Source organism: Rhinopithecus roxellana, chromosome 1, assembly GCF_007565055.1.
Source record: "Rhinopithecus roxellana isolate Shanxi Qingling chromosome 1, ASM756505v1, whole genome shotgun sequence".
NCBI lineage: Eukaryota > Metazoa > Chordata > Mammalia > Primates > Cercopithecidae > Rhinopithecus > Rhinopithecus roxellana.
Window position 1 is genome coordinate 160,034,380 of NC_044549.1, and position 25,900 is coordinate 160,060,279.

Sequence of the window (25,900 nt, forward strand, 5' to 3'; positions counted from 1 at the left end):
AATTATTAGACCTGCCATGACATCTTTTTCTAATTGCATTAATAAAACAGTGCATATATTACTTTATCGTAAATTTGTTTTTTAAACAAATTTCAACATAATTGGATTCCTGGGTTATTTTAGGTATTTGGTTTTATGCCTGTGAAATTCTGAGAATGAGTCCATAAACTTCACCAGACTACCAGGGGTAAGGCCCGTGTCGTTGGAAAGATTAAGAACTCCCAAGAGCGGATCATGAGGTCAGGAGAGCGAGACCATCCTGGCTAACACAGTGAAACCCCGTCTCTATTAAAATACAAAAAATTAGCCAGGTGTGGTGGCGGGGGCCTGTAGTCCCTGCTACTTAGGAGACTGAGGCAGGAGAATGGCGTGAACCCGGGAGGCAGAGCTTGCAGTGAGCCAAGATCACGCCACTGCACTCCAATCTGGGCGACAGAGCGAGACTCCGAGACTCTGTCTCAAAAAAAAAAAAAAAAAGAACTCCCGAGAGAGGCTGTGCCAGAGCATTTACAGATGAATGTTCATGAAGGCAAACCAGAGCAACCCAAATGTCATCAGCAAGAGAACAGGCAAATGAAATGTGAACTATTCATTTTGGAATACTGTGCAGTAAGTGAACAGAAATGAACCAGAAGTTTCATGCAGCCACATGAGTGAATCTGTAAAACGATATTGTAATTCACGACAGCACAGGTGAATGGCACAATTCTCTGTATAGACTTGAAACACCAGGGATAATGACATACAACATTGTTTAGGGACCATCCGATGTGGTAAAATAATCAAGAAAAGCAAGGGAGCAATGCATACAGCATTCAGGACAGTGGTTCACGCTGGGGAGCAGGGGTAGAAGGAGGATGAACTTGAGAGGAGACGCACAGGGGACTTCAGTGGTGACAGTCACATTCTATTTCTTAACACGAGTGACGAGTACATGTTTATTTTCTTCATTTGATTCTTCTTTAAGCTGTACATAGGCAGTATGGATGCTTACTCTTGTAAGTAGGAGACATTTTTCAAGTTGTGTAGCCATGGGACATCTGCTATCCCATGCCTCTTTAATTTGGCGGTTTGTTTTCTCCTAACTTCTTGGCATCCTTGTAGGGCATAGACGAGGGCCCCGAGGGGCTGAAACTCATTTCTGACATCATCCGCGAGAAGATGGGCATTGACATCAGTGTGCTGATGGGAGCCAACATTGCCAATGAAGTGGCTGCAGAGAAGTTCTGTGAGACCACCATTGGTAAGCACTGCCTGGGAGGGGCTCCAGGAGTCTGGACATTTGATGTTTGAACTTGTACATATTCCATTTCTGATATTTTCTGTAATAGACTCTTCACTGTCCCTCTTAACATTCCTAAGTGGGCATTCAGTGGGGCGGGGGTTTACCTAAGGAGGCTATTTTGTAGGACTGAAGTGTTTCAACAACCTCCAGAATGAATATAAATGAATACTGCCAAGAAGACCATTCTGACTTGCTGTGATCCAACAGTGAATTATTGAGATTAAACACAAAGGTGCAAGGTTGCTTGTACCAAGAAACAGGTGGCTACATCCATGGTAGGGGTCCCCTGGCCTTGGAAACGCAAATTTTCTTTTCTTACAGATACTAGTATCTGGATCCTCATTGATTCCAATGAGATCTAAACATTGGTTGAATGACCCCCATTTTCAGGTGAATAATAAGACTGAGAGAATAAATTACCTGCCCCAAGATTCCACACTACTGTAGAAGCCAGGAACAAATTTGAGTCTTTTGTTTCCTGAAATAGTAAGCCTTTTCTACTCTTACATATAATAGGGTAGATACATTGTTCTCACATTGACGTTATGAAAATTTTCATTTCTTTTAAAAGGGGCTTTGAGAATTCATTCTCAAGTGTCCATGTACCATATTAAAGGATGCTTTGTTGGAAGAGTAATATTATTGTATTTTCAGATGCTTTGGAAAAGTTTATCTACCACTACAGAATTTTTACTTTCCCCCTTGTCAAACCTGCAAGCAATATGAATCATTTCTCCTTGGCAGCTTTGTAAAAGGAAGCTCTGGGAGATGTCAGTCAGGCTCGCTCGCGTGAGATGAATGCGCAGGAAAATGTAGCTCCAGATTCTTACACCTGCCTATACATAGGACTTTTTAGGGTTTTTTGGAATTTTCTACCTTAATTTTTATTTTTAATTATGGAGGTATTTTACATGATTATTATGGAAGATAGAGATAATCGGCCGGGCGCAGTGGCTCAAACCTGTAATCCCAGCACTTTGGGAGGCCGAGATGGGCGGATCACGAGGTCAGGAGATCGAGACCATCCTGGCTAACACGGTGAAACCCCGTCTCTACTAAAAATACAAAAAAACTAGCCGGGCAAGGTGGAGAGCGCCTACAGTCTCAGCTACTCAGGAGGCTGAGGCAGGGGAATGGCGTAAACCCAGGAGGCGGAGCTTGCAGTGAGCTGAGATCCAGCCACTGCACTCCAGCCTGGGCGACAGAGCGAGACTCTGTCTCAAAAAAAAAAAAAAAAAAAAAGATAGAGATAATCAAAAGAAAGCTATTTTAAAATTTTGATAGTTTTGTTATATATCCTTTTTCTCTATTTGTACAAACTATTATGTTTGTAGTAAATCATATACTGTTTAATAATTGCTTTATTCGCTGAATATGTAACAAAAACCTTTCAGAGTCTGTTAATATACTGTACATCCTCATAACTGCATAGCATTCCATCAACAATTCCATATATTTGGACACAAAACTTTTTTTTGGAAAACAGTATTTTTTGGAGAGGAGAAGTATCACAAATAATGTAAAGAAGAAATGAATAGCCTGTGATATGACCTGCCCAGGTTGTCATTTACAAAAGTGATACACAGGTTTAAAAAAAATTTCAAGCACCATGAGAAGGTGGAAAAGTAGAACTAAGATTGTAATTTCCCATCCATTTCTCTCTTCCCAGAGGGAATCACTGTTAGCAGTTTCTTTTTTGTTTTTTATAATTTCAACTTTTATTTTAGATTCCGGGGGTACATGTGCAGGCTTGTTACATGGGTGTATTGCGTGATGCTAAGGTCTGGGTTAAGACTAATCCTGTCATCCAGGTAGTGAGCATAGTACCCAATAGGTAGTTTTTCAATCCTTCCCTCCTTTCTCTCCTCTCTAGTAGTCCCCAGTACCTGTTATTGCCATCTTTATGTTTGTGAGTACCCAATGTTTAGCTCTCACTTATAAGTGAGAACATGTAGTATTTGGTTTTCTGTTCCTGTGTTAACTCGCTTAGGATAATGGCTTCCAGCTGCATCCATGCTGCAAAGGACATAATTTCATTCTTTTTTTTTTTTTTTTTTTTGAGATGGAGTCTCACCCTGTCGCTAGGCTTGAGTGCAGTGGTGTAATCTTGACTCACTGCAACCTCCAGCTCCCTGGTTCAGGCGATTCTCCTGCCTCAGCCTCCAAGTAACTAGAATTACAGGCATGTGCCACCACGCCAAGCTAATTTTTGTATTTTTAGTAAAGACGGGGTTTCACCATATTGACCTCATGATCCGCCTGCCTCGGCCTCCCAAAATGCTGGGATTACAGGTGTGCGCCACCGCATCCAGCTGATTTCATTCTTTTTTAATGGCTTTTACTATTAGCAGTTTCTAAATATTCTTCTGGAAAAAATTTGTTTATGTATGTATCCTAGTACATACATAAATGAATAGGTCTTATTCTTTTACAGTTAATTCTTTTATTCATCTGCAGTTTTAATGTAGCCTATGAAATTGTTATATAATTACTTATATTTTCGCAAAGAGATTATTAACTAGTTCGTTCTAACTCAATCGTATCTGCCAGTAATCCTTTCCCAGTTCATTCTGGAAGACTAAATCTTAATCTCCAGTCTCAGTTCCTGATCCAATCCTGGCTGTAACTCTAGCCCTTTTTGTTGTAGGAAAGTTTCTAGTTGGGTGCATTAGGCTTTTTTAGTTTGAAAAGACAGATAAAAGCACACAAGTTACATTTCTTTCCCTCTGGCATTTCTTTACCTGGTGCTTCTATGCCTTGTCTGTGGAGTGGACTGTGGTAGGCACTGATGACCTGAATTAAATTAAGTAAAGCATTTCTGGGTGGAGTAGCTCATGCCTGTTATACCAGCTAGTCGCAAGGCTAAAGCTGAGGATCCTATGAGGCCAAGAGTTTGAAATCAGCCTGGGAAATGTAGCTGGGAGTTTCCAAAAAAGGAAAAAAAAATTTTTTTAATTAGCCTGGTGTGGTAGTACATACCTATAGTCCCAGCTACTCAGGAGACTGCTGTGAGAGGATCACCTTGAGGCTAGGAGTTTGAGCAAGGCTGTAGTCACTGCAATGGCTATGATCATGCCACTGCACTCCAGCCTGGGTGACAGCAAGACCCTATCTCTTTAAAAAAGAAAAATTAAGTAAAACATTGAAAGTGAGATAGAATATGAAAGTGGTGTTTTAAAAATTGTTTTATGTAACCTGAATTAATTAATTTTGAATTCCTGGCCTCATGGGATCCTCCTGCCTCAGCCTGCTGAAGTACCAGGATTACAGGTGCAAGCCACTGTGCCTGGTCTATAACCTGGATTTAATCATGAGAATATCAGACAGCCGGGCGCGGTGGCTCAAGCCTGTAATCCCAGCACTTTGGGAGGCCGAGACGGGCGGATCACGAGGTCAGGAGATCGAGACCATCCTGGCTAACACGGTGAAACCCCGTCTCTACTAAAAAAATACAAAAAACTAGCCGGGCGAGGTGGCGGGCGCTTGTAGTCCCAGCTACTTGGGAGGCTGAGGCAGGAGAATGGCGTGAACCCAGGAGGCGGAGCTTGCAGTGAGCTGAGATCCGGCCACTGCACTCCAGCCTGGGCGACAGAGCGATACTCTGTCTCAAAAAAAAAAAAAAAAAGAGAATATCAGACAAGCCCAAAGTAAGGAATATGTTACAAAACAACAGGCCTATGACATCTTTGACTCTTCAAAAAAGTCAGTGTCATGAAAGACAATGAAAGGCTAAAGGAGTGTCCCAGATTAAAGAGGACTAAAGATATATTACTAAGCCAGGCGTGGTGACTCACACCTATTATCTTAGCACTTTGGGAGGCCAAGGTGGGATGATCACTTGAGCCCAGGAGTTTGAGACCAGCCTGGGCAACATAATGAGATCCCATCTCTACAAAAAATACAAAAATTAGCCAGGTATGATGGCACATACATGTAATCCCAGCACTTTTGGAGGCCAAGGCAGGCAGATCACCTGAAGTCAGGAGTTTGAGACCAGCCTGGCCAACATGACAAATGAAACCTCATCTTTACTAAAAATACAAAAATTAGCTGGGTGTGGTGGTGCATGCTTATAGTCCCAGCTACTCGAGAGGCTGAGGTGAGAGGATTGCTTCAGCGTGGGAGGTGGAGGCTGCAGTGAGCAGTGATCGCACCACGGCACTCCAACCTGGGTGACAGAGCAAGAACTTTTCTCTAAAAATAAAAAAGGAGACATGAGCACTAAGTGCAGTGTGGGATCCTGGATTGGGCAGGGAGGGTTGCTGTGGAAGACAATGCAGAGATGATGGGTGAGATTTGAATGTGGATTGTATGTTAGATAATATTATGTAAACATTACATTTTCTGTATTTGATAATTGCAGTGTGGTTATCCAGACATCCTTTGTTGATGCATAGGGACTATTTTAAATTATGGTAGGTTCAGGAATCGTGGCCCCCTTGAGTCTTCAGATAGGGCAGCTTCAGTTTTCAAAATCCTGTCATGGTGAACTACAGTGCCCTCTTGTGGTGAGGTCTCCCTTCGTTCTTGGGGTATACCACAGACTCTGAGACTTTTTATCCAGTCATTCCACAAATATTTTTCAAACCCTCTTATGTATCAGGCATGGTGCCAAATGTCTAGAATACATAAGCTCCTTATGGAACTTCTAAGCACACAAACACATATGGAATCACAAACTAAAATAAGGGTTTTGAAGGAGTTTTATTAAATAGGTTAATTGCCTCTAAAACTTGGTGTGACAGAGAAAGGGGATTTTCCTGTCTTTGGTTTACATCGAGTTTTGGGCAGCCTTCCCACATGGGTGTCCGGCAGTATCTGTTCTGTACAGGTGCCCTGAGTCCCTGCTTGCCATGTCACTGTTTATGACTGGGGTTTGTCGTTGTTGTTGTTTTTGAGATAGAGTCTCACGCTGTTGCCCAGGCTGGAGTGCAGTGTAGAGATGGGAATTTTGTAGAGATGGGATTTTGTAGAGATTTTTTGTAGAGATGGGATTTTGCCATGCTGACCAGGCTAGTCTTGAAATCCTGACCTCAAGCAATCCACCTGCCTCAGCCTCTCAAAGTGCTGGGATTACATGCGTGAGCCAACACACTGGCTTATGACTGGTATTATATTAATAATAAAATTAGTGGGCTGGGTGTGGTGGCTCATGCCTGTAATCCCAGCACTTGGGAAGACCAAGGCAGGTGGATTGCTTGAGGTCAGGAGTTCGAGACCAGCCTGGCCAACATGGCGAAACCCCATCTGTACTAAAAATACAAAAATTAGCCGAGCATGGTGGCACATGCCTGTAGTTCCAGCTACTCAGGAGGCTGAGGTGGGAGAATCACTTGAGCCTCTTATCCATGATTTAAGGTAATAAATTTTAAAAGGTACCTTGAGAAAATATGAGATTGCTGTAAATCAAGCCCACCTTTTGGATGGACACTGTGTGTTATTTGCAGCCACAGAGGAACCCATAGACCCTACCTTGTATCTATGGCAAGCCAAAAGTGTGCGTTCCCCTGCCCATTCCTCAGTTTGTTCACCAGCAACCCAAGCATCTAGCTGCAGACGGCTGGATTAAAGTGACTTGAGGGAGGGGCCAGTCTGCAATGTTCAGGAGCATCCTTTGTGTTGGAGGCACTGAGCAGTGGGAGGAGGGACACGGTGAGGCTGTAATATGATGTGGGGGCCAAGAGCTGGTTTACCCAACCCAGATGATGCAAGAATGTTGCAGAGTCACCTAGACAGCCTGGTGGACTGTTTAAAAAGGAAGAGAACAATTTGCACAAACTGACATAGTTCTAACATTTGGAAAAGGGGAACTCAGCTAAATGAAAGAACAGTAATGCTACAGAGTAGCCTGTGTTTCTAAGTATTGGGTGTAGATATTGTGTTTTATTATGAAACTTTTCAGAAAACAAAAGTAGAGCACTATCCTGAACCTCACGTGCCCATCACCCATCTTTAGAAATGATTAACTGAGCCAGTCTCATTTCATCCACTCCCCACCCTCTCTCAACCCTCAGATGGCCTGGATTATTTTGACATTGTGTCACTTCTTGGTGTAATTTTAGTTGTTGACAATCTTGCTGTTTCTTTGGGTTTTTTTTTTTTTTTTTTTTGAGATGGAGTCTTGCTCTGTCACCCAGGCTGGAGTGCAGTGGCGCGATCTCGGCTCACTGCAACCTCCACGTCCTGGGTTCAAGTGATGCTCCTGCCTCAGCCTCCTAAGTAGCTGGGATGACGGGTGCATGCCACCATGCCCAGCTAATTTTTTGTATTTTTAGTAGAGACAGGGTTTCACTGTGTTAACCAGGATGGCTTCAATCTCTTGACCTTGTGATCTGCCCACCTCAGCCTCCCAAAGTGCTGGGATTACAGGTGTGAGCTACCGTGCTGGCTGATAATCATGCTTTTTTGTGCTTTGGAAATGTATAGCTCTAATTCTGATGTATGTTTGTTTGATTTTTGCTTGTTTTATCCTCTCTCTTCCCATCCCCAAGAGGTGGCATAGGATACTCAGCCATGGGCCCTGGCAGCCAGAGCAGTATATGGGTTAGAATTTGGGCACTCCTTCTACCAGCTGTTTGACCACGGGCAAGTTGGCAAACCTCTCTGGGCCTCTGTTTCCCTGTCTGTACATGGAGAAAATCATAATAATAAGCATGCATGGCCAGGCGCAGTGGCTCACGCCTGTAATCCTAGCACCCTGGGAGGCTGAGATGGGTGGATCACGAGGTCAGAAGTTCAAGACTAGCCTGGCCAACATGGTGAAACCCCATCTCTACTAAAAATACAAAAATTAGCTGGGTGTGGTGGTGGGTGCCTGTAATCCTAGCTACTCAGGAGGCTGAGGCAGGAGAATTGCTTGAACCCGGGAGGCGGTGGTTGCAGTGAGCCCAGATTGTGCCACTGTACTCCAGCCTGGGTGACAGAGGGAGACTCCGTCTCAAAAAAATAAGTAAATAAAAAATAAGCATGCAAATGTCAGCTGACTCCATGATTATTACTTGGGATCTCTGAGTGCTTCTTACCACAGAAAGACTGTTTTCACATAGGATTCTCATTTAGCTGTACCGTAGTATTGTTACCGATGAAGCGGAAGCTGAAGGAGGTTATATCAGAGGTTTTCATACTTGTCTGCCCATTGGAATCACCTGGGGAGTTTCAAAAATGATTGGTGCCCGCTCCATTCCAGAGATTGTAATTTAATTGGTCTGAGATGAGGCATGGGCTTTGGTATTTGTAAAGATCCCCAGATGATTGTTCTGTGCAGACAGGCTTGGGAACGGCTGGTCTCCCACCTTGAGGCAGACAGAGCCTGAGTGCTGTAGTATTCAGTGTGCCTTCTGCTATCTCTGTGTGGTGACACTGATTTGGGAGCCAGGACTTGGCTGGTAAACCTTATGATCCTGATTTTCAGTCTCTCTAGAGCTGGGTAGGGTGGATTTCGTTAACCTCACCCTGAACCCCACCAACCACAGTAGATTTCACATCAGGCTTTGTGTGTAAGACTTTATTTTTGTTTGTTTTTATATTTTAATCAAAGATTTCCAAAACAAAAATATATATATAACTGTAATAAATATGTGAAAACTAGTGAACATCACATCCCAGGCACTGTCCCAAAGGAGGGGAATATAGTGGTAGCAAAAACAAGTACTCTGACAGCATTTCCATCTTCTCAAAGTCAGAGAAAGCAGATGATGAAACCACATATATGTTATGTTCCCAATTTTGAGAAAAACTTTTTTTTTTAGACAGAGTCTCACTGTGTCAACCAGGCTGGAGTGCAATGGTGCGATCTTGGCTCACTGCAACCTCCACCTCCAGGTCCAAGAGATTCTCCTGCCTCAGCCTCCCAAGTAGCTGGGATTATAGGCATGCGCCACCACGCCCAGCTAATTCTTGTATTTTTAGTAGAGGCGGGGTTTCGTCATGTTGGCCAGGCTGGTCTCTAACTTCTGACCTCAAGTGATTCACCTGCCTCAGCTTCCCAAAATGCTGGAATTACAGGTGTGAGCCATCATGTCTGGCCAAGAAAAGCTTTAGATTCATGTTCAGTCAGCTAAAAATGTATGTCAAATGGTAAATGATCACCTCTATTGGAAACGGGATATTTTTACTTTATCTCTGCTCCTATGTATTTTCTAAATATCCTATCATGAACATATGTTACTTTTATAGTAAGTAGAAAGTTATTTTAAAGGGTATTAGGTGTGAAAATTAAGATTAGAGACCACTATTAATATCCTTTTTGTCTAACCTTTTGACAGGCAGCAAAGTAATGGAGAACGGCCTTCTCTTCAAAGAACTTCTACAGACTCCAAATTTTCGAATTACTGTGGTTGATGATGCAGACACTGTTGAACTCTGTGGTGCGCTTAAGGTAAAGTCAGCATCAGGGGAGGAGTTCATCAAGCAAGGCAAATGTTAGCATCATTGAGTCTAATCCTCAAGAATGGGCTCTGTGTTCTGTGCACCCACATCAGCAAAGAATAGTGAATTGAGAGCCTTGTTTATAACTTCCTGTTTTGCTGCAGCCTTTCCTGGGTGGTTCAGTTCCTCTCTTACTCGTGGCTTGCTTTAACTTGTAAATATGGGGGGATTGTGACGTTTTGGTCTTTGGGAAGTTGGCAGCATTGATATCTGGAAAGTATGGGAGTTCCTTGATGGTAGAGTTTCACCTAGGAGCAAATGATTCTATTCATTCACATTTTTCTCCCACACTTCATCCTGAGCAGGAAAAGGATCTTGTTCCCTCTGAATTATGCTACTCTACTAGTTTGGCTGGTTATTCTTGTTAAGGGGAAAAATAATCTGCTGCTAGTAGAGGTTTTTCTAAGAATAGTTTTGGCTTTGCCCTCTAGAGGGAGAAGTTGTGATTAAAGAAGCGCCCTCCATTGACCAGGGGCTTGCTGGATTTTTATAAGTGGAGCTGTACAGTATACAGTCTTTTGTGTCTGATTTCTTTGGTTGGAGGTGTATTTTTGTTTGTTTTAATGTAAATTTTAAGAGGTACTTCATACAGAAAAGTACAAAAATCGTAAGTATATAGTTTATGTTACCTTTTTTTCCCCTCTTTTGAGGTAAAGGGAGGTCTCCACACCTGGGTTCCTGACTTGTTGACTGCTGGCTTTTAAAGCCGTAGGCACTGTCTGTCCCTCACTCTGCGGGGACTTGGGGAACAGCCAGCAGGAAGCCGTGTGCCAGCAGCTACCTGCTCCTTCCCCCTCACAATCCAAGTTGCCTTCATTTCACTACCATCTGCAAAAAAGTGTGGGGGGATTCGGGGAAATAAAAAGTTCTCAATGTGAATGCCCCTTCTGAGCCACTTCTGAGTCATCCCTTTTGCAGCAAAAAGCCACCCTTCAGAAATGTGAGCACCTGGGGAGGAGCTTAGGCAATCCACCAGTCAGTCATCTGTGTGTGTTGGATGGAAGTTGCAAAGGTGGCAAGAATGCTTGTCTATGCTTTCTCATCAATTGAATACGTTTTTTTCTAGTCAGAAGTTAAAACTGCTCTCTAGAATTAACATCGTGTGTATATGTGTGGTCATGATATGCAATGAGCATTTTTAAAAATTGAAGCCAATTAAACGCTTGGGCTCCTAGGGAGCACACATGCGCATTTCTAAACGCCTGTGTGGGGCATCCTTTGCATTAGCGTTACATTACATGCAGGCCTAGTTACACATGTAAGACACTGACTTTGGCTGCTTTGTTTATTTTTGTTGGTTGAGATTTTTATGTGTTTTTAATAGTCCTTCATTAAACTAATTACCACTCAACAGCAGGGGGCATCATGAATGCCTAATTGCTCAGTGCTGGCCTGAGCTGCTCCAAAGCTGTTTTTAAGTGACTGGATGTTTTTGGTGGTCATGGAGAAGCTTTGAAATCCTGCCCAGAACAAAGGGTCTAGCTTGAGGTGAGGGCTTTGGAAAAGCTTCTCTTAACGGGAACCCATGCTGGTCTTGTGTCTGAACTCAGAATGGCTTTCATTTTTGCTGGCAGGAAGAATGTAAGTGGATGTGCCTGCTACCTTGATGGAAAGTGATTCATGGGGGATGCAGGGAAGTGGGGGTTGAAGGCCCTTAACCAACCTCCCTGCAACTTCGCACCCAATCTTTTAAAACGAGATCGATTACCATCATTCCTGTGGGTTTGCATCAGAGCTGAGATTTTTGAAAACGGAGAAACAGGCACTTGTAGCAATTATTAAATCCAACGATTGTCTTGTACAGATAAGGAAATCGAGATCCAAAGAGCGAATGACTTTAGGGTAGCAGACACCAGCACAGTCAGAGCATGAACACGGGTTGTAAGAGTCTTAGCCTGGTTTCTTTGGTTACTATGTACAACTTGACTTTTCTGGTTAGTAACCAGGCAGCATGAATAAAACGAAGCCCTCTCTCATCAGAGCCTGCCAGAGCAAGGACATATGGCCGTATGTTGCTTTCATTACATAAACCACAGTGATGGGATGTTCCCCCCGACTATAACATCATCATATTCCTTGTTTTCACACAACAGAAAGGTGTAAAGAAGGAAGTAAAAATCAAATCACTGACAATCCTATATGTTGTATATACCCTTCCAATGTTTTTAGTGTGTACATATGTGTATGGCTCCTTTTTTTTTTTTTTTTTTGAGACGGAGTCTCACTCTGTCGCCCGGGCTGGAGTGCAGTGGCCGGATCTCAGCTCACTGCAAGCTCCGCCTCCCGGGTTTACGCCGTTCTCCTGCCTCAGCCTCCCGAGTAGCTGGGACTACAGGCGCCCGCCACCTCGCCCGGCTAGTTTTTTGTATTTTTTAGTAGAGACGGGGTTTCACCATGTTAGCCAGGATGGTCTCGATCTCCTGACCTCGTGATCCACCCGTCTCGGCCTCCCAAAGTGCTGGGATTACAGGCTTGAGCCACCGCGCCCAGCCATGGCTCCTTTTTAAAACAAAAACTAGATCTTACTGTTCAGATAGTTTGATTGTGTGTGTGTGTTTTGTTTGTTTGTTTTTGAGACAGGGTCTCGCTCTGTTGCCCAGACTGAGTGCAGTGGCACAATCATGGCTCATTGCAACCACAACCTCCCAAGCTCAAGCTATCCTCCCACCTCTGCCTCCTGAGTGGCTGGGACTATAGGCACATGCCACCATGCCCGACTAATTTTGTTTATTTTTTATAGAGATGGGGTCTTGCTGTGTTGTTCAGACTGGTCTTGAACTCGTGGACTCAAGCGGTCTTCCCACCTCGGCCTCCCAACGTGCTGGGATTACAGGCGTGACCCACCACGTCTAGCCATTGATGTGTTTTACTTTTTTTACATACAGTCTTTATTAAGATTCTCCATACTAGCCAATTTACAAAATATACATTATCTTTTTGTACTGAAAAATGTGGAGCATTTGACTTACTAGGAAAAATATGAAAACAGCTCTCTACAAGGATAAAATAGAAAATTCAAAGGATTTATCCATAATCATTTTGTACCAGTGCCTCTTACTACCTTCCGAATGTCCTTCACGAACTCTTAGCTGCATTCATCTCTTAGTAAGGATATATTCTTTTTTTTTTTTTTGAGGCAGAGTCATACCCAGGCTGGAGTGCAGTGGTGTGATCTCAGCTTACTGCAACCTCTGCCTCCCAGGTTCAAGGAATTCTCATGCCTCAGTCTCCCAAGTAGCTGGGATTACAGGTGTATGCCACCATGCCCAGTTAATTTTTGTATTTTTAGTAGAGAAAGGGTTTTGCCATGTTGGCCAGGCTGTAGCTGGCCAATAGATGTATTACATCTGTAATGTACATTTTGTAATTGGCTAGTATGGAGAATATTACTAAAGATTGTTAAAGTTAAAAAAGTAAAACACATCGGCTGGGCACGGTGCCTCACGCCTGTAATCCCAGCACTTTGGGAGGCCAAGGTGGGTGGATCACAAGGTCAGGAGATTGAGACCATCCTGGCTAACACAGTGAAACCCCATCTCTACTAAAAGTACAAAAAATTAGCCAGGCGTGGTGGTGGGCGCCTGTAGTCGCAGCTACTCAGGAGGCTGAGGCAGGAGAATGGCATGAATCCAGGAGGCAGAGCTTGCAGTGAGCCGAGATCACGCCACTGCATTCCAGCCTGGGCAACAGTGCAAGACTCCGTCTTAAAAAAGAAAAAAGAGGTAAAACACATCAATGGCTGGACGTGGTGGGTCATCCCTGTAATCCCAGCACTTTGGGAGGCTGAGACTGGAAGACTGCTTAAGTCCACGAGTTCAAGACCAGCCTGGACAACACAGCGAGACCTCCATCTCTACAAAAAATAAACAAAATTAGTCGGGCATGGTGGCACGTGCCTGTAGTCTCAGCTACTCGAACTCCTGACCTCAAGTGATTCACCCGCCTGAGCTTCCCAAAGTACTGGGGTTGCACGCTTGAGCCACCACACCCAGCCTTTTTTTCGCACCTATTATGCATGAAATCATAGGGAATCAGTCCCAGCAGCTCAGGCTCCTTCCCATTGGTTCCAACAAAGTGCGCTTCCCTGGGTGGAGCAGGCTGGTACTTCAGTCTAATCTAGGTACCTTTCTCTTTGGCTTCCTTCTTTTTCTGATCATTTTCCTTCATGTGTTTCAGGAAACTATCTCAGCTCTTAGCATAATATGCTCCATACACCCATTAATTCTCTTGACAAGAATCTTGCCCTTAACTTGTTTACAACAGTGCCAGCAGCATGCCGGGGAACATTGTAGACTCTTCCAGTTTAGCCATGGTGGCACTTGTGGGACATTCCTTTTTGAACGGTGCCCATACCCTTGATGTCTACGATACCATCTTTTTAAAACAAGTTTTTTTAGCTTATGTATTTATTTTTTATTTTTTTGAGACAGGGTCTCAATCTGTTGCCCAGGCTGGAGTGCAGTGGCATAATCTCAGCTCACTGCAACCTCTGCCTCCTGGGCTCAAGTGATCCTCCTGCCTCAGCCTCCTGAGTAGCTGGGACTGTAGGTGCTCACCACCATGCCTGGCTAATTTTTGTATTTTTTGTGGAGACAGAGTTTCACCATGTTGCCCAGTCTGATCTCAAACTCCTGGACTCAAGCGATCCATCAGCCTTAGCCTCCCAAAGTGCTAGGATTATAGACCTGAGCCACCACGCCCTGCCAATATCACCTTTCTGATAGATTCACATATATGTGGCCAAAAGAGCAACTTCTTGTTTTCTAAAAGGCCTAGAGAGCATATGTCAGGTACTTCTCCTCTTTCCCTTTCGTATTCCTCATTTTGGTAAATTACTGGAAGATGGTGATTCTGGCCAAAACGCTATCATTTTTAATAGATTCTTTATCAGGATTAAGTTTTTTTAACAGAGACCAAAAATAATACAGGTTGAGTATCTCTTATCCAAAACACTTGTGACCAGAGGTGTTTTGGATTTTGGAATTTTTCGATTTTGGAATATTTGCATTATACTTACCAGTTCATCATCCCTGTTTGGAAATCCAAAATGCTCCAATAACTATTTCCTTTGGGCATCATGTTGGTGCTCCAGAAGTTTCAGATTTTGGAGCATTTTGGATTTTGGATTTTCAGATTAGAATGCTCAAACTGTACTCGCTGAACAAGGTAGAAGCTTCTTTCTTTCTCATGTAAAATCCAGAGTATATATGACAATTCTATTCTACAGAATTCACAGGGACCCAGGCTTCTTCTAGCTCACTTGGGTGCCTTAGCCCATTTTGTGCTGCTCTAACAGAACACCTGAGACTGGGTGATTTATAATGAACAGAAACGTGTTGGCTCATAACGGTGCTGGAGGCTGGGAAATCCAGTATCGGGCACCAGCAGTTCTGGTGTCTCATGAGGGCACGGTCTGTTCCCAGTAGCACCTTGAATGCTTCTGGAGGGGAGGAGTGCTGACCCTCACGCAGCAGAGGAGTGGAAGAGGCAAACAGGGAGCCACTCCCAGAGTCTTTTTTCTAAGGAAAAACCTCAGTCCATTCACAAAGGCAGAACACGCATGACCAAAACACTTCCCGTTAGACCCCACCTCCCAACACTGCCACAGTGGCCACCAAATTTCAACATGGGTTTTGAAGAGGACAAACACTGAATGGCATAGGGTAGCATAGGGGTGGCCTTTGTCTTCGTGGTCTGTGAAGGTGACCAGAGCATCAACGTCACATCTGCCTTCCAGGCAGCAAGGTTAAAAAAAAGAAGAAAGAAAAAATAAAAGAAAGGACAAAGGGCACGTGGCAGCTATCTTTTAAGGAAGGTTCTGGAAAATCAACCTTGTCACTTGGCTTCATCTCAGTGGGTACACTAGGTGTGACCATAACTAGCTGCAAGGGAGGCTGGAAAATTATTTTGGGGATCTTTTTTCTGGATAGCCATACACTGGCATTAAAATAAGAGACTATTATTGTAGAAGGAAAGAATAGACTGGGGATAAAGCAGCAGCCCATGGTACAGGCTGGTACAGGCTGGTGGTGTTCCTTTGTGGGGTTGTTCTGCAGTTCTAATTGCTGGGCATGTAGGTTTGCTCCAGGGCTTGGCTGTGATAAACCATGCCAGGATGCCCAGCTTTGGGTCTCATCTGTAGTCAGGGTCACTGCTCGCCCAAGAGCACCTGTATGTGAGTGAGAGCAAGGCCTACATAGTCTGACATGCTAGCCACTAAGCATATGTACTATTTACATTTACATTCAAGTTAATTAAAATTCTTAAAAACTAAAAATTCCATTTCAGAGTCACAGTAGCTACATTTTAAAGACTCAGTGGCCACGTGTGGCTAATGGCTACTGTATTCGATAGAGCAAATACAAAACATTTCTATCATTGCAGAAACTTCTGTTGGACAATGCTGCTCCAGCTAAGGCAGCTTCATATTGGTATGACCAGCTTGGTGGGCCAGGTGTGGACCTGCCTCAGCCTTCCTTGACATCTCAGCCAGGCTGCCTTAGACAGGGGCCAGCAGCAAGCAACACGTGGCAGCTTGCCTTTGGTAATCCCAAACCCTGCAGACAGTCTCCTCTTAGCAGCTAGCCTCAGGAGTCAGATGGATTGTTGGACTGAGAGAAAACAGTGAGTACTGACTTGGGTTTCAGGGAGGCAGTTCTTACTGGGTGGTGAGAATGTTTGTGTAACCTGCAGGTAGCATGGGCTGGTTCTCCTGTTGTATATTCTTTTTATGGGAAGGTGGAAGTGGGAGAGGAATTGAGCCCCATCCGACCCACCCCTATTCAGAACTGGAAGGAGTGCACTCGGGAGTAGATGATTGCCTCTGAGTATTGCCATCACCCAGGAGATGGGGAAGGGCTACACATGTCTGTCTTCTGAAAATTATGGTATTTTTAGCTCCAAAAGAGTTTAAAACAGATTTAAATGCACAGTGGATAATGATAACTTTCACATCTGAGTGATCTCGGAGGACATCTGCTCGGATGCTATTCCAACACGCTCTGACTGGCTCAGTATGTTTATTTTTCTTTTGACAGTGATAAGTGGTGGAGGGAGAGAACGAGGATTTCAAGATCTGTCATAAGGCGACTAAACTGGGTTGCAGCCCAGGGTCCTCTTAGAAGAGAGGCGTTTCTTTACCCTGCACTGGGTCTCCTGATCTCCCCTGGTGAGGAGGTTAGATGCCTAGTAAAAGCTTCTAGTAGAAGCTTTGGGGTGGTCTAGACTCCCACGCCCTGCAGTGAAGGGGCCGCAGAGGAGCTGTGAGGGAGCTCCCAGGCACCCTCATCTGGCTTTTCTGAGTACAGCAACACGGAAGCACTGCTTTGGAGCTCGGGGCCTGTCCCTACAGTCCTGCTTGGATGGTTCCGGTTGCAGAGAGCGCCTGCTAAATCTTTCCTGTTGGGTGGGGTCAGCTCTTCCTGTCAGAAAGTTCTCATCTGGACTCTGCGGTGGCCTCTCTGTGCCTTTCACTCACTGGTCCTAGAGCAGCACAGTGTGGCGTGATCTCCTCGGCAAGCTCCTTACTCTGTGTGCCTCAGTGTCCTGTCATGTTACCATGATAATAGGACCTGCCCTGTCACAGTGTTGTGAGGTTCAAATGAGGTAATAATATATGAAGCTCTTAGAACAGTTCAATAAGATTAGCTGTTGCTATTTTTTATTACCTTTTCTTCTCCTAAGCTTTTTTTTTTTTTTTGAGACAGGCTCACTCTGTCACCCAGGCTGGAGTGCAGTGGCATGATCTCAGCTCACTGCAACCTCCGCCTCCCTGGCTCAAGTGATCCTTCCACCTCAGCCTCCCAAGTAGCTGGGACAAAAGGTGCATGCCACCACACCTGGCTAACTTTTTGTATTTTTCGTAGAAACAGGGTTTCACTATGTTGCCCAGGCTGGTCTCAAACTCCTGAACTCAAGCAATCCACCTGCCCCAGCCTCCCAAAGTGCTAGGATTACGCCCAACCTAAGCTACCCTTTTTACCTCCCAAGCCTTGGTGTAGGCCAGGAGGCACTCTCCTTTGACACCGAATTGCAAAGGGTCAGGCAGGTCTTTTTGACCAAGGGTGGGGGAAGGGCAGATTTCCCACACTGGAGCAGCAAGGCACAGGGGACAGAGCGGGCTGCAGAGCCAGGCACCAGGACCACATCCAGACTCCATCTCTTACCAGTGAGGTGTTCTTGGCAAGCCACTAAACCTCTCTGAGCCTCAGTGTGCCAGTTGGGAAATAGGAGGATAGGTGCACGCTTCAGAGTTGTGGGAATGATGATGAGGCAGTGTGTAACTAGCCTGGGCTCACTGAAGGCACATAATAAATAAGTGCCTCCCCTCTTCTGTTGACAGGAGCCCCTTGTTGAACAGAAGTCCATGTTCTCTCCCACTCAGCCCATAGACATTTCCTGGGGTTGGTTTTTCATATAACAGTTTCAGAATGGTTCATGTTGTGATGGAGGGGGACGTAGGGACACAGTCCAGGGGGCATCAGAGAGCAATTTCAGGAATCTGACGAGTTGGCCAACAGCCTAAGCCTCGCCACATTGCATGGCAACTTCAATAAAACCACTTGGCCAGATCACCCAAGGGCTGGCCTCTGGGCTTTGGCAGTCAGCCCGCCTGCATGTCCCCAGGTGTCAACCTGTTGCCCCAGTACTGGTTGCAGCCCCAGTGTAGGCTACAATTGCACCAACTTCCCTGAAAGAATGTCAGTACCAGAAGGGCCTTGAAAAATCTTGTCCAAGCCCTGAATTTTACATCTGCGGTGAACATGGCCTGAGAGGTGGAGTAGTTGGCCCTAGGTCACACTGTGGCCGTGTAGAGGCTCTCTGGATGTCAGTGCTGTGTACCGCTTCTGTCTCCTTGTAGCCTCCTTAGCTGGCTGCTATGCTGGGAAGGGCGTCCAGACCTAGGTGGGCCCAGCCCCAGGTGTTCTTATGGTTCCTGGTCTTAGCCTCTGCATAGTACTCATCCTAAAAGGTCGGGGTGTCCCATCCTGACTCGGCAGCTCACCCCTTCTAGAAGCGGAGCTGCAGAACCGGATCCCACCTGACCCCCAGCGTCTCTCCAGGCTCCTTTCACACAGCCTCTGTCTTGCCTCTTCCCTGATGCTGCCTGTTACTGAGAGTGTGTAAGCCAGGAATTGCCCCCTTCCATCGTCCCTACACGTGGAAGTTTGAGATGATTGCTGTCTGAGAACTGATGAAACCTACAGTTCGCATAGCCTGTGTGGTAGGAAGAGGCTGAGAAGCTTTGCAGGTTCAGGCAAGTTGGTACCTTACGAAGACATATGCACTTGGTCAGGCTGTCAGTTCCTGGGACCAATTCCTCATCAGCTCTGCCTGCATCATTTTTAGAGAATTTTTCTACTTTTTTCTTTTTGTGTTGACTGCAGTGAGAGGCATAAGCGGCAACCCCAGTGAGCTCTGACATTATTGCTAAGGAAGAGAAGACACTGGGGGGTCTTCCTATCCCCATCCGTTATTCTCTAGGCCTCTTCATTCCACGTCACCCCGTGGGAGAGGGCAAGAGAGGGCTCTGTTCGGTGGGTCTGTGGGGAGTAGACGGAAACTTCAGGAGGCCCAATTGGAGGTTTTTGTCACGTGAAGTAGCTTTGTGCCTCAGTCTCCTGGTGAGCAATAGCTGTATCTAAATGACCAAGTCTGTTTGTCATGGTGAGCCCGGCCACATCAATGCTGTGTTTGATGTGTTTTATCAAAAACTGCCTGTGTACTAGAGAAGATGTTTTTATTCCCCAGCTCATTCTGTTTTTTCACCTCATCCCTCACATTTTATAGGCCTGATGTTTTAAGAAAAGTTATTCTTTCACTATAAAACTTGGTTTTGTTAATTAAAAATACACTTATTTTAACTCATTTCCCAAACTAGTTTCAAGTTTTAAAATCTCCTAGAGCTCTCTGTATAGTCACCAGGTATTACTGGAATTGCTAGTGTGGTTAGATAGTTGGATTTTTTTTTTTTTTTGGTGCTGAGTGTTCTTGGCGAAGAAGCTGGAAAAGTGGAAGGGGCCAGGAACCCAGGGGCTCAACTGAAGTTCCCACTGAGTTGCCACCTGTGCAGCTATGCAGGTGTTACTTGTCATAGGTGCTAATCTGACTTTTCCTTATTATTTGAAGCCCAGCTCCGATGCCACCTCCTCCATTTGGCCTTCCCTGCTTTGAACGGAAACCTGTGGCTCCTGCCACTTGTCAGCATGCTCTCTCCTCTCTGCCTTTTGATGTGCTTTGTTGTGTCTCTTTTCTCAGTCCGATTGTCAGCTCCTTGAGGACAAGCTCTGAGTCTAACTCTGTCTGATCTTTGCCGCTCTCCCCTGGGGGCATCTGCAGCCCCTGCATTCCCCCTGGCACCCCCTCCCCAGCCCCTGCAATCACTGTGTGCCTCCAGGGCTGAGCGAGGTGCTCCCCGCACAGTGCATGCTCGGTGCATACCTGTTGAAACAGAATTTCAGATTCTCATACCTTTTATGGAATATCACTTTCTGCTGAGCCTTACAGTTATTTGCACACGTTTTATTTTTCCTGTAAGATCAGGGTTGGGAAACATTTTCCGTCAGGGCCAGATAGAAGAGGCTTTGTGGACCATACGGTCTCTGTTGAAACTACTCAAATCTGGAACCATAGATGATGTGTAAATGAATGGGTATGGCTGGGTTCCCATAAAACATTATTTACAAAACAGGCAGTTGGCCTAGATTGCCATCCCCGTACCAGATTATCAGCTTCGGAAAAGGCAGACTCTGTGTCTCGTTTGCCTTGTGTCTGCAGAGGCCATGCAAAGAGTGAGCGATCCATAAATACTCATTTGGGGATTGTTAAATGAAACAAAAGGCTGGAATTTGAGCTGCACACATACAGGCCTCATGACCCAGTGTTTCAACTCCTAGGTCATACCCGACAGGATTGCCTGCACGTAGTCACTGGAGGGCATGTGCCAGGGTGTCTGTGGCAGCACTGTTTGTCATGGCCCCAAACTGGAAACTACCCCAGTGCCAGTTGACAGCAGACAATTAAATAAATTGCAGCATATTCACAAAATGGAGTACTATGCAGCAATTAAAATAAATGTGCTCTATGTAAAAATGTGGATGCATCTCACAAACACGATGTTGAATTAAGACAAAGAAGCTACAGATAAAAGATTACATATTGTATGACTCCATTCACAAAACGTTGAAAGGCAGGTAAAACACAGCTATGCTGTGAGAAGTTAGGAGGTGGTTACCCTTGCTGGTGGAGGGGCTGTGCTTTTTTCCATTATCAGTGTGCTGGCTATGGGGGTGTGTTCAGTTTGTGGAAATCCTTCAATCTGTGCACTTAGCATTTGTGTAGTTTTCTGTATGAATGTTGTGGTTGCATAAAGCACTCCATTTAAAACAAAACAAAAAGTAAAGTAGTTTGTCCAAATATTATTTAACCAAAGACTACTATCAGCCGTTCAGATTTTCTGGCCAATGCTCTTCAACTGCTGACCCCTGCTGACCCCAAATATGGGCTCTTTGCCCTAGAAAGGGGAATAGGGAAGCCTTGTCTCTCCTTTAGTCATCTCTTTCACCCAGGTGTACAAGAGCAGAACCCGGCGTTGAGCATTTTGAGGAGGATGGAGCCAATGTCCCTGAGAGCCAATCCCATCTGGTCTGTCCCTGCCTCAGCATCCCCCACCACCTCTGGCATCCATACCCACAGTGGGTGCTATAACGTCATCTGGTCTGTCCCTGCCTCAGCATCCCCCACCACCTGTGGCATCCATACCCACAGTGGGTGCTATAACGGCATCTGGTCTGTCCCTGCCTCAGCATCCCCCACCACCTTTGGCATCCATACCCACAGTGGGTGCTATAACGGCATCTGGTCTGTCCCTGCCTCAGCATCCCCCACCACCTCTGGCATCCATACCCACAGTGGGTGCTATAACGGCATCTGGTCTGTCCCTGCCTCAGCATCCCCCACCACCTCTGGCATCCATACCCACAGTGGGTGCTATAACGGCATCTGGGCTTTGTCATCTCCTTTGCAGAACATTGTAGCTGTGGGAGCTGGGTTCTGTGATGGCCTCCGCTGTGGAGACAACACCAAAGCTGCCGTCATCCGCCTGGGACTCATGGAAATGATTGCTTTTGCCAGGATCTTCTGCAAGGGCCAGGTGTCCACAGCCACCTTCCTAGAGAGCTGCGGGGTGGCCGACCTGATCACCACCTGCTACGGAGGGCGGAATCGCAGGGTGGCCGAGGCCTTCGCCAGAACTGGGAAGGTAGCCCCTCACCTGCCCTCCTGCACCCCCTCCTTCCTCACTTGAGACTCCTGGCTTGGGGTGAGCTGCAGCCCAGTGGAGATTTCATGCCAGCATCTATTTGCTGGGATTGTTCTCTTTGCTTGGCTGCTTTTTCACTTGATTCTTCTGTTCTTTATTTTTGTGTCTTTATCTTTCCTTGGCCTCCAGCAGGGGATTGAAACTCTTCTCTCCACTCTGCTCTTGAAATAAATGATGCTAGGCCAGGCATGGTGGCTCATGCCTATAATCCCACCACTTTGGGAGGCCAAGGTGGGAGGATTGCTTTAGGCCACAAGTTCGAGGCCAGCCTGCACAACATAGCAAGACCCCATCTCTACAAAACAAAACAAAACTTAAAAATTAAACAAATAAATGATTCTTCAGTCTTTACCATAGTGTTTTTTTTTTTTTTTTTTTTTTTTTAATCCTTTACTTTTAAGACCATTGAAGAGTTGGAGAAGGAGATGCTGAATGGGCAAAAGCTCCAAGGACCTCAGACTTCTGCTGAAGTGTACCGCATCCTCAAACAGAAGGGACTAGTGGACAAGTAAGTCTCTCAGTCACCTATGAGACCAGATAAATGTCCATCGTTCCTTTTCTCAGGACTTCCAGCCCCACGGAGATGAGCTAGACTATTTGACAAGTGCCCTTAGAACCCATCTGGATTAGTTCAGTCCTTTGTGTCATGTAAACATCGGTGATGAGAAGCATCTACCTACCCGCAAAACATGTGTTTACACGAAACTAGGCTCAACTTCAATGAAAGGAGCTCAATTCTATAAGTCATGTTATAAAATATGAAGTTTAAGATTCTAGTTTGTCTTGCAGGGTGTTTGGTAAAAGCTATATATTATAAGTTTTAAAATTTGTAAAAATGATTACTTTTTTGTTTTATAAAAAAGTATGGTCAGGTTATTAAAATGTCAAGTCAGAAAAGAAGGAAGGACAGGTTAGCCCAACATTATACCATCAGAAGGGAGCTCTGTTAAGGTTTGGTGCACAGCCTTCTAGTCTCTTCATTGGGTGGGTAGATGGGGCATAGGATGGGATGGAATGGGATGGGATGAAGGGATGGATGATGGGTGGATGGGCGGGTGGGAGAGGATGGGATGAGATGGATGGATGAATGGATGGATGGATGGATGGATGATGGATGGGTGCATGGGTAGATGGGTGAGTGGATGGATGGGATGGGTGAATGGATGGATGATGGGTGGGTGGGATGGGATGAGATGGATGGATGGAGAGATAGATGATGGATGGGTAGATGGGTGAGTGGATGGGTGGGATGGGTAAATGGATGGATGATGGGTGGGTGGGATGGGATGAGATGGATGGAGGGATGGATGATGGATGGGTGCATGGGTAGATGGGTGAGTGGATGGGTGGGATGGGTGAATGGATGGATAGATGGGTGGGATGGGATGGGATGAGATAGATGGATGGATGGAAGGATGGATGATGGATGGGTGCATGGGTAGATGGGTGAGTGGATGGGTGGGATGGGTGAATGGATGGATGATGGGTGGGTGGGATGGGATGAGATGGATGGATGGAGGGATGGATGATGGATGGGTGCATGGGTAGATGGGTGAGTGGATGGGTGGGAAGCGTGAATGGATAGATAGATGGGTGGGTGCATCCATCCTCCATTGCCCTTCCAGGCCAGTTTTGTGTTAAAGGTGGGCTGGAGTCAGTTTATTTGCCACCTGATTGAGAGAGCGAGCCCTGTAGCACCACAAAAGCTTCTCAGCCTCTCCCGAGGCCACTCCCCAGCACCACCTGCTCCACAGCACTTTCTCTTGCCGATTTACTGAGCATGATTGTGGGGGACCATAATCGTGATGCCAACTATACCACCACATAAATGCTTATGTAGCATATTGTATGTATCCTTAACTCTCACGAAACACCCTCTGGGGGAGGGGAAGTCTGGTTGCCTAGGACTGGAGGGAGCTGGGCAGCTGGACTGACATGCTGATTGTGGCTAATTCAGAGCATGAGCTTCTCTCCAAGCTGGGAGGAGGGTTGTGGATGGCGTTGCTGTCATCTCTGGTTGCAGCTCCTTCATTCTAGTTTCGTCAGTTCAGGTGTCTGCTGGTCCCAGTCACGCATCTTCACCTCCCCCTGCACCAAGCACCCTTCCTTCTTTTACCCAGAACAAATTAATCAGCCATGGAGTTCCATACTGAAAGTTAAAAATGAGGGTGGATGGAGCGTTTGTCTTCCCCCTTTAATTTGCACTTTATTTTTCTGAAATGGCTTTTAAAACCAGCCATGCAGAGATGGAAGTTCACAAACAGGCTGCCAAAGGAGGAGAGCTATCTTTAAATTGTGACTAAAAGGCAAATGCCTCTGACGTGCATGGTTTTCCTTACCTACTTAGCAGCAGACGGTGGTATGTTTGTATGTGGTTGGACTACTTGAATGACCACTGAGCATTTATCAAGTAATTTTTTTAAGTCTCAAAAAAAAAAAAAAAAAAAAAAACCTGTCTGTTTGGTGAGACTCTCCCAATCAGAATTTTCAAGTGGCATCTGTGTGCTAGCAAGGGCTGCCTTGAGAGGATTCTCTGGATGGACAGGTTGGCTGGGCACTAGTCTCTTAGCTCCAGGGGGACATGGACTAGAACAGCGATTCTGGGGCCAGGAGCTGCCTATTTCCAAAGCAGGTGTAATCAAGCAGGTAAATCTCTGCTCTGAGCAGGCAGCTCTCCTTGGTCATGTCCCATTTTATTTATTCTGATTAGAAATTGAACAGGTTGCACCTGTGCTTAATGACATCGCTGCTGGATTAAAGGTGGCAGCACCCTTCTCCTGGGCTGGAGTGTAGAATCCCCTGGGACTCCTCCCCGGTTTTTTGTACCACCTGCCTCCCAAAGGCAGAGGCCTATTGTTCTCCCTTTGCACCACCTGTTACTTTGACTCCTTTTTTCTTTTTCATTCTGACCACCACTTCTCCCCTCCCTTCTCTTCTCCATTGCTATAGAAAATATAGCAGGAGGGCAACATTCAAGGCTGCCCTGTGGCTTATTAGCCATGTGGCCTTGGGCAAGTCACGTATTTAGCTGTCCTGTGCCCCAGTGTTCTTATCCACAAAATTAAGATGGAAGATCAGATGATCGCCATGATCCCTGCTAGCTTGAGCATTCACATTCAGAGGCCTCCTGCTCTTATGGAGTGAAGCACATGGTCCTTAGGCAGAGGTAGCCCCCCTCAATCTAGCACCAACGTAACTTCCTGTGCAGTACATCCTCTTACTCCCTATGGTACCTTCTTTTCTTGAATAGAACTTTTCTTTGCCTCCTTCTCAGACTCTCATTTTACCTTAATTACCTTTTCAAAGGCCCTGTCACATTCTGAGGTACTAGGGGTTAGGACCGAAGCACATGAATTGGGAGGAGGGCATAATTCAGCCCATACACACCTCTCTGAGGTGCATGCTGTAAACTCCTGGGTCTCGCTCTGTCACCCAGGCTGGAGTGCAATGATGCAACCTCAGCACTGCAATCTCCGCCTCCTGTGTTTAAGTGATTCTCTTGCCTCAGCTTCCCCAGTAGCTGGGATTACAGGTGTGTGCCCCCACACCCAGCTAATTTTTGTATTTTTAATAGAGACTGTTTTTTTTTTTTTTACCATATTGCCCAGGCTGGTCTCCTGGCCTCAAGCGATCTGCCCACCTTGGCCTCCCAAAGTGCTGGGATTACAGGCATGAGCTGCCACACCTGGCATAGCTTTCTTTATAATACTGTACATCCCTGCACTTAGTCTGAAGTCTGAAACATCTTAAGCCCTCCGTATTGATTAGTGGGATAGCTGACTGGTTTGTCAATTTTTTTTTTTTTTTTTTTTTTTGAAACAAGTTCCTGCTCTGTCGCCCAGGCTGGAGTGCAGTGGTGTGATATTGGC

General features: G+C 45.5%; 1 protein-coding gene across 1 annotated transcript in view; it reads left to right on the forward strand.

Annotated features, from left to right (window-relative positions):
* The window catches only part of GPD1L (glycerol-3-phosphate dehydrogenase 1 like), a 64,599-nt gene that overhangs the window by 33,216 nt on the left and 5,483 nt on the right, over window positions 1-25,900 (forward strand). The window contains exons 4-7 of the mRNA XM_010354461.2: window positions 1,105-1,243; window positions 9,550-9,662; window positions 21,738-21,971; window positions 22,433-22,539. Coding sequence (XP_010352763.1) covers window positions 1,105-1,243; window positions 9,550-9,662; window positions 21,738-21,971; window positions 22,433-22,539 — 593 coding nt within the window. The remainder of the gene's footprint in view (window positions 1-1,104; window positions 1,244-9,549; window positions 9,663-21,737; window positions 21,972-22,432; window positions 22,540-25,900) is intronic.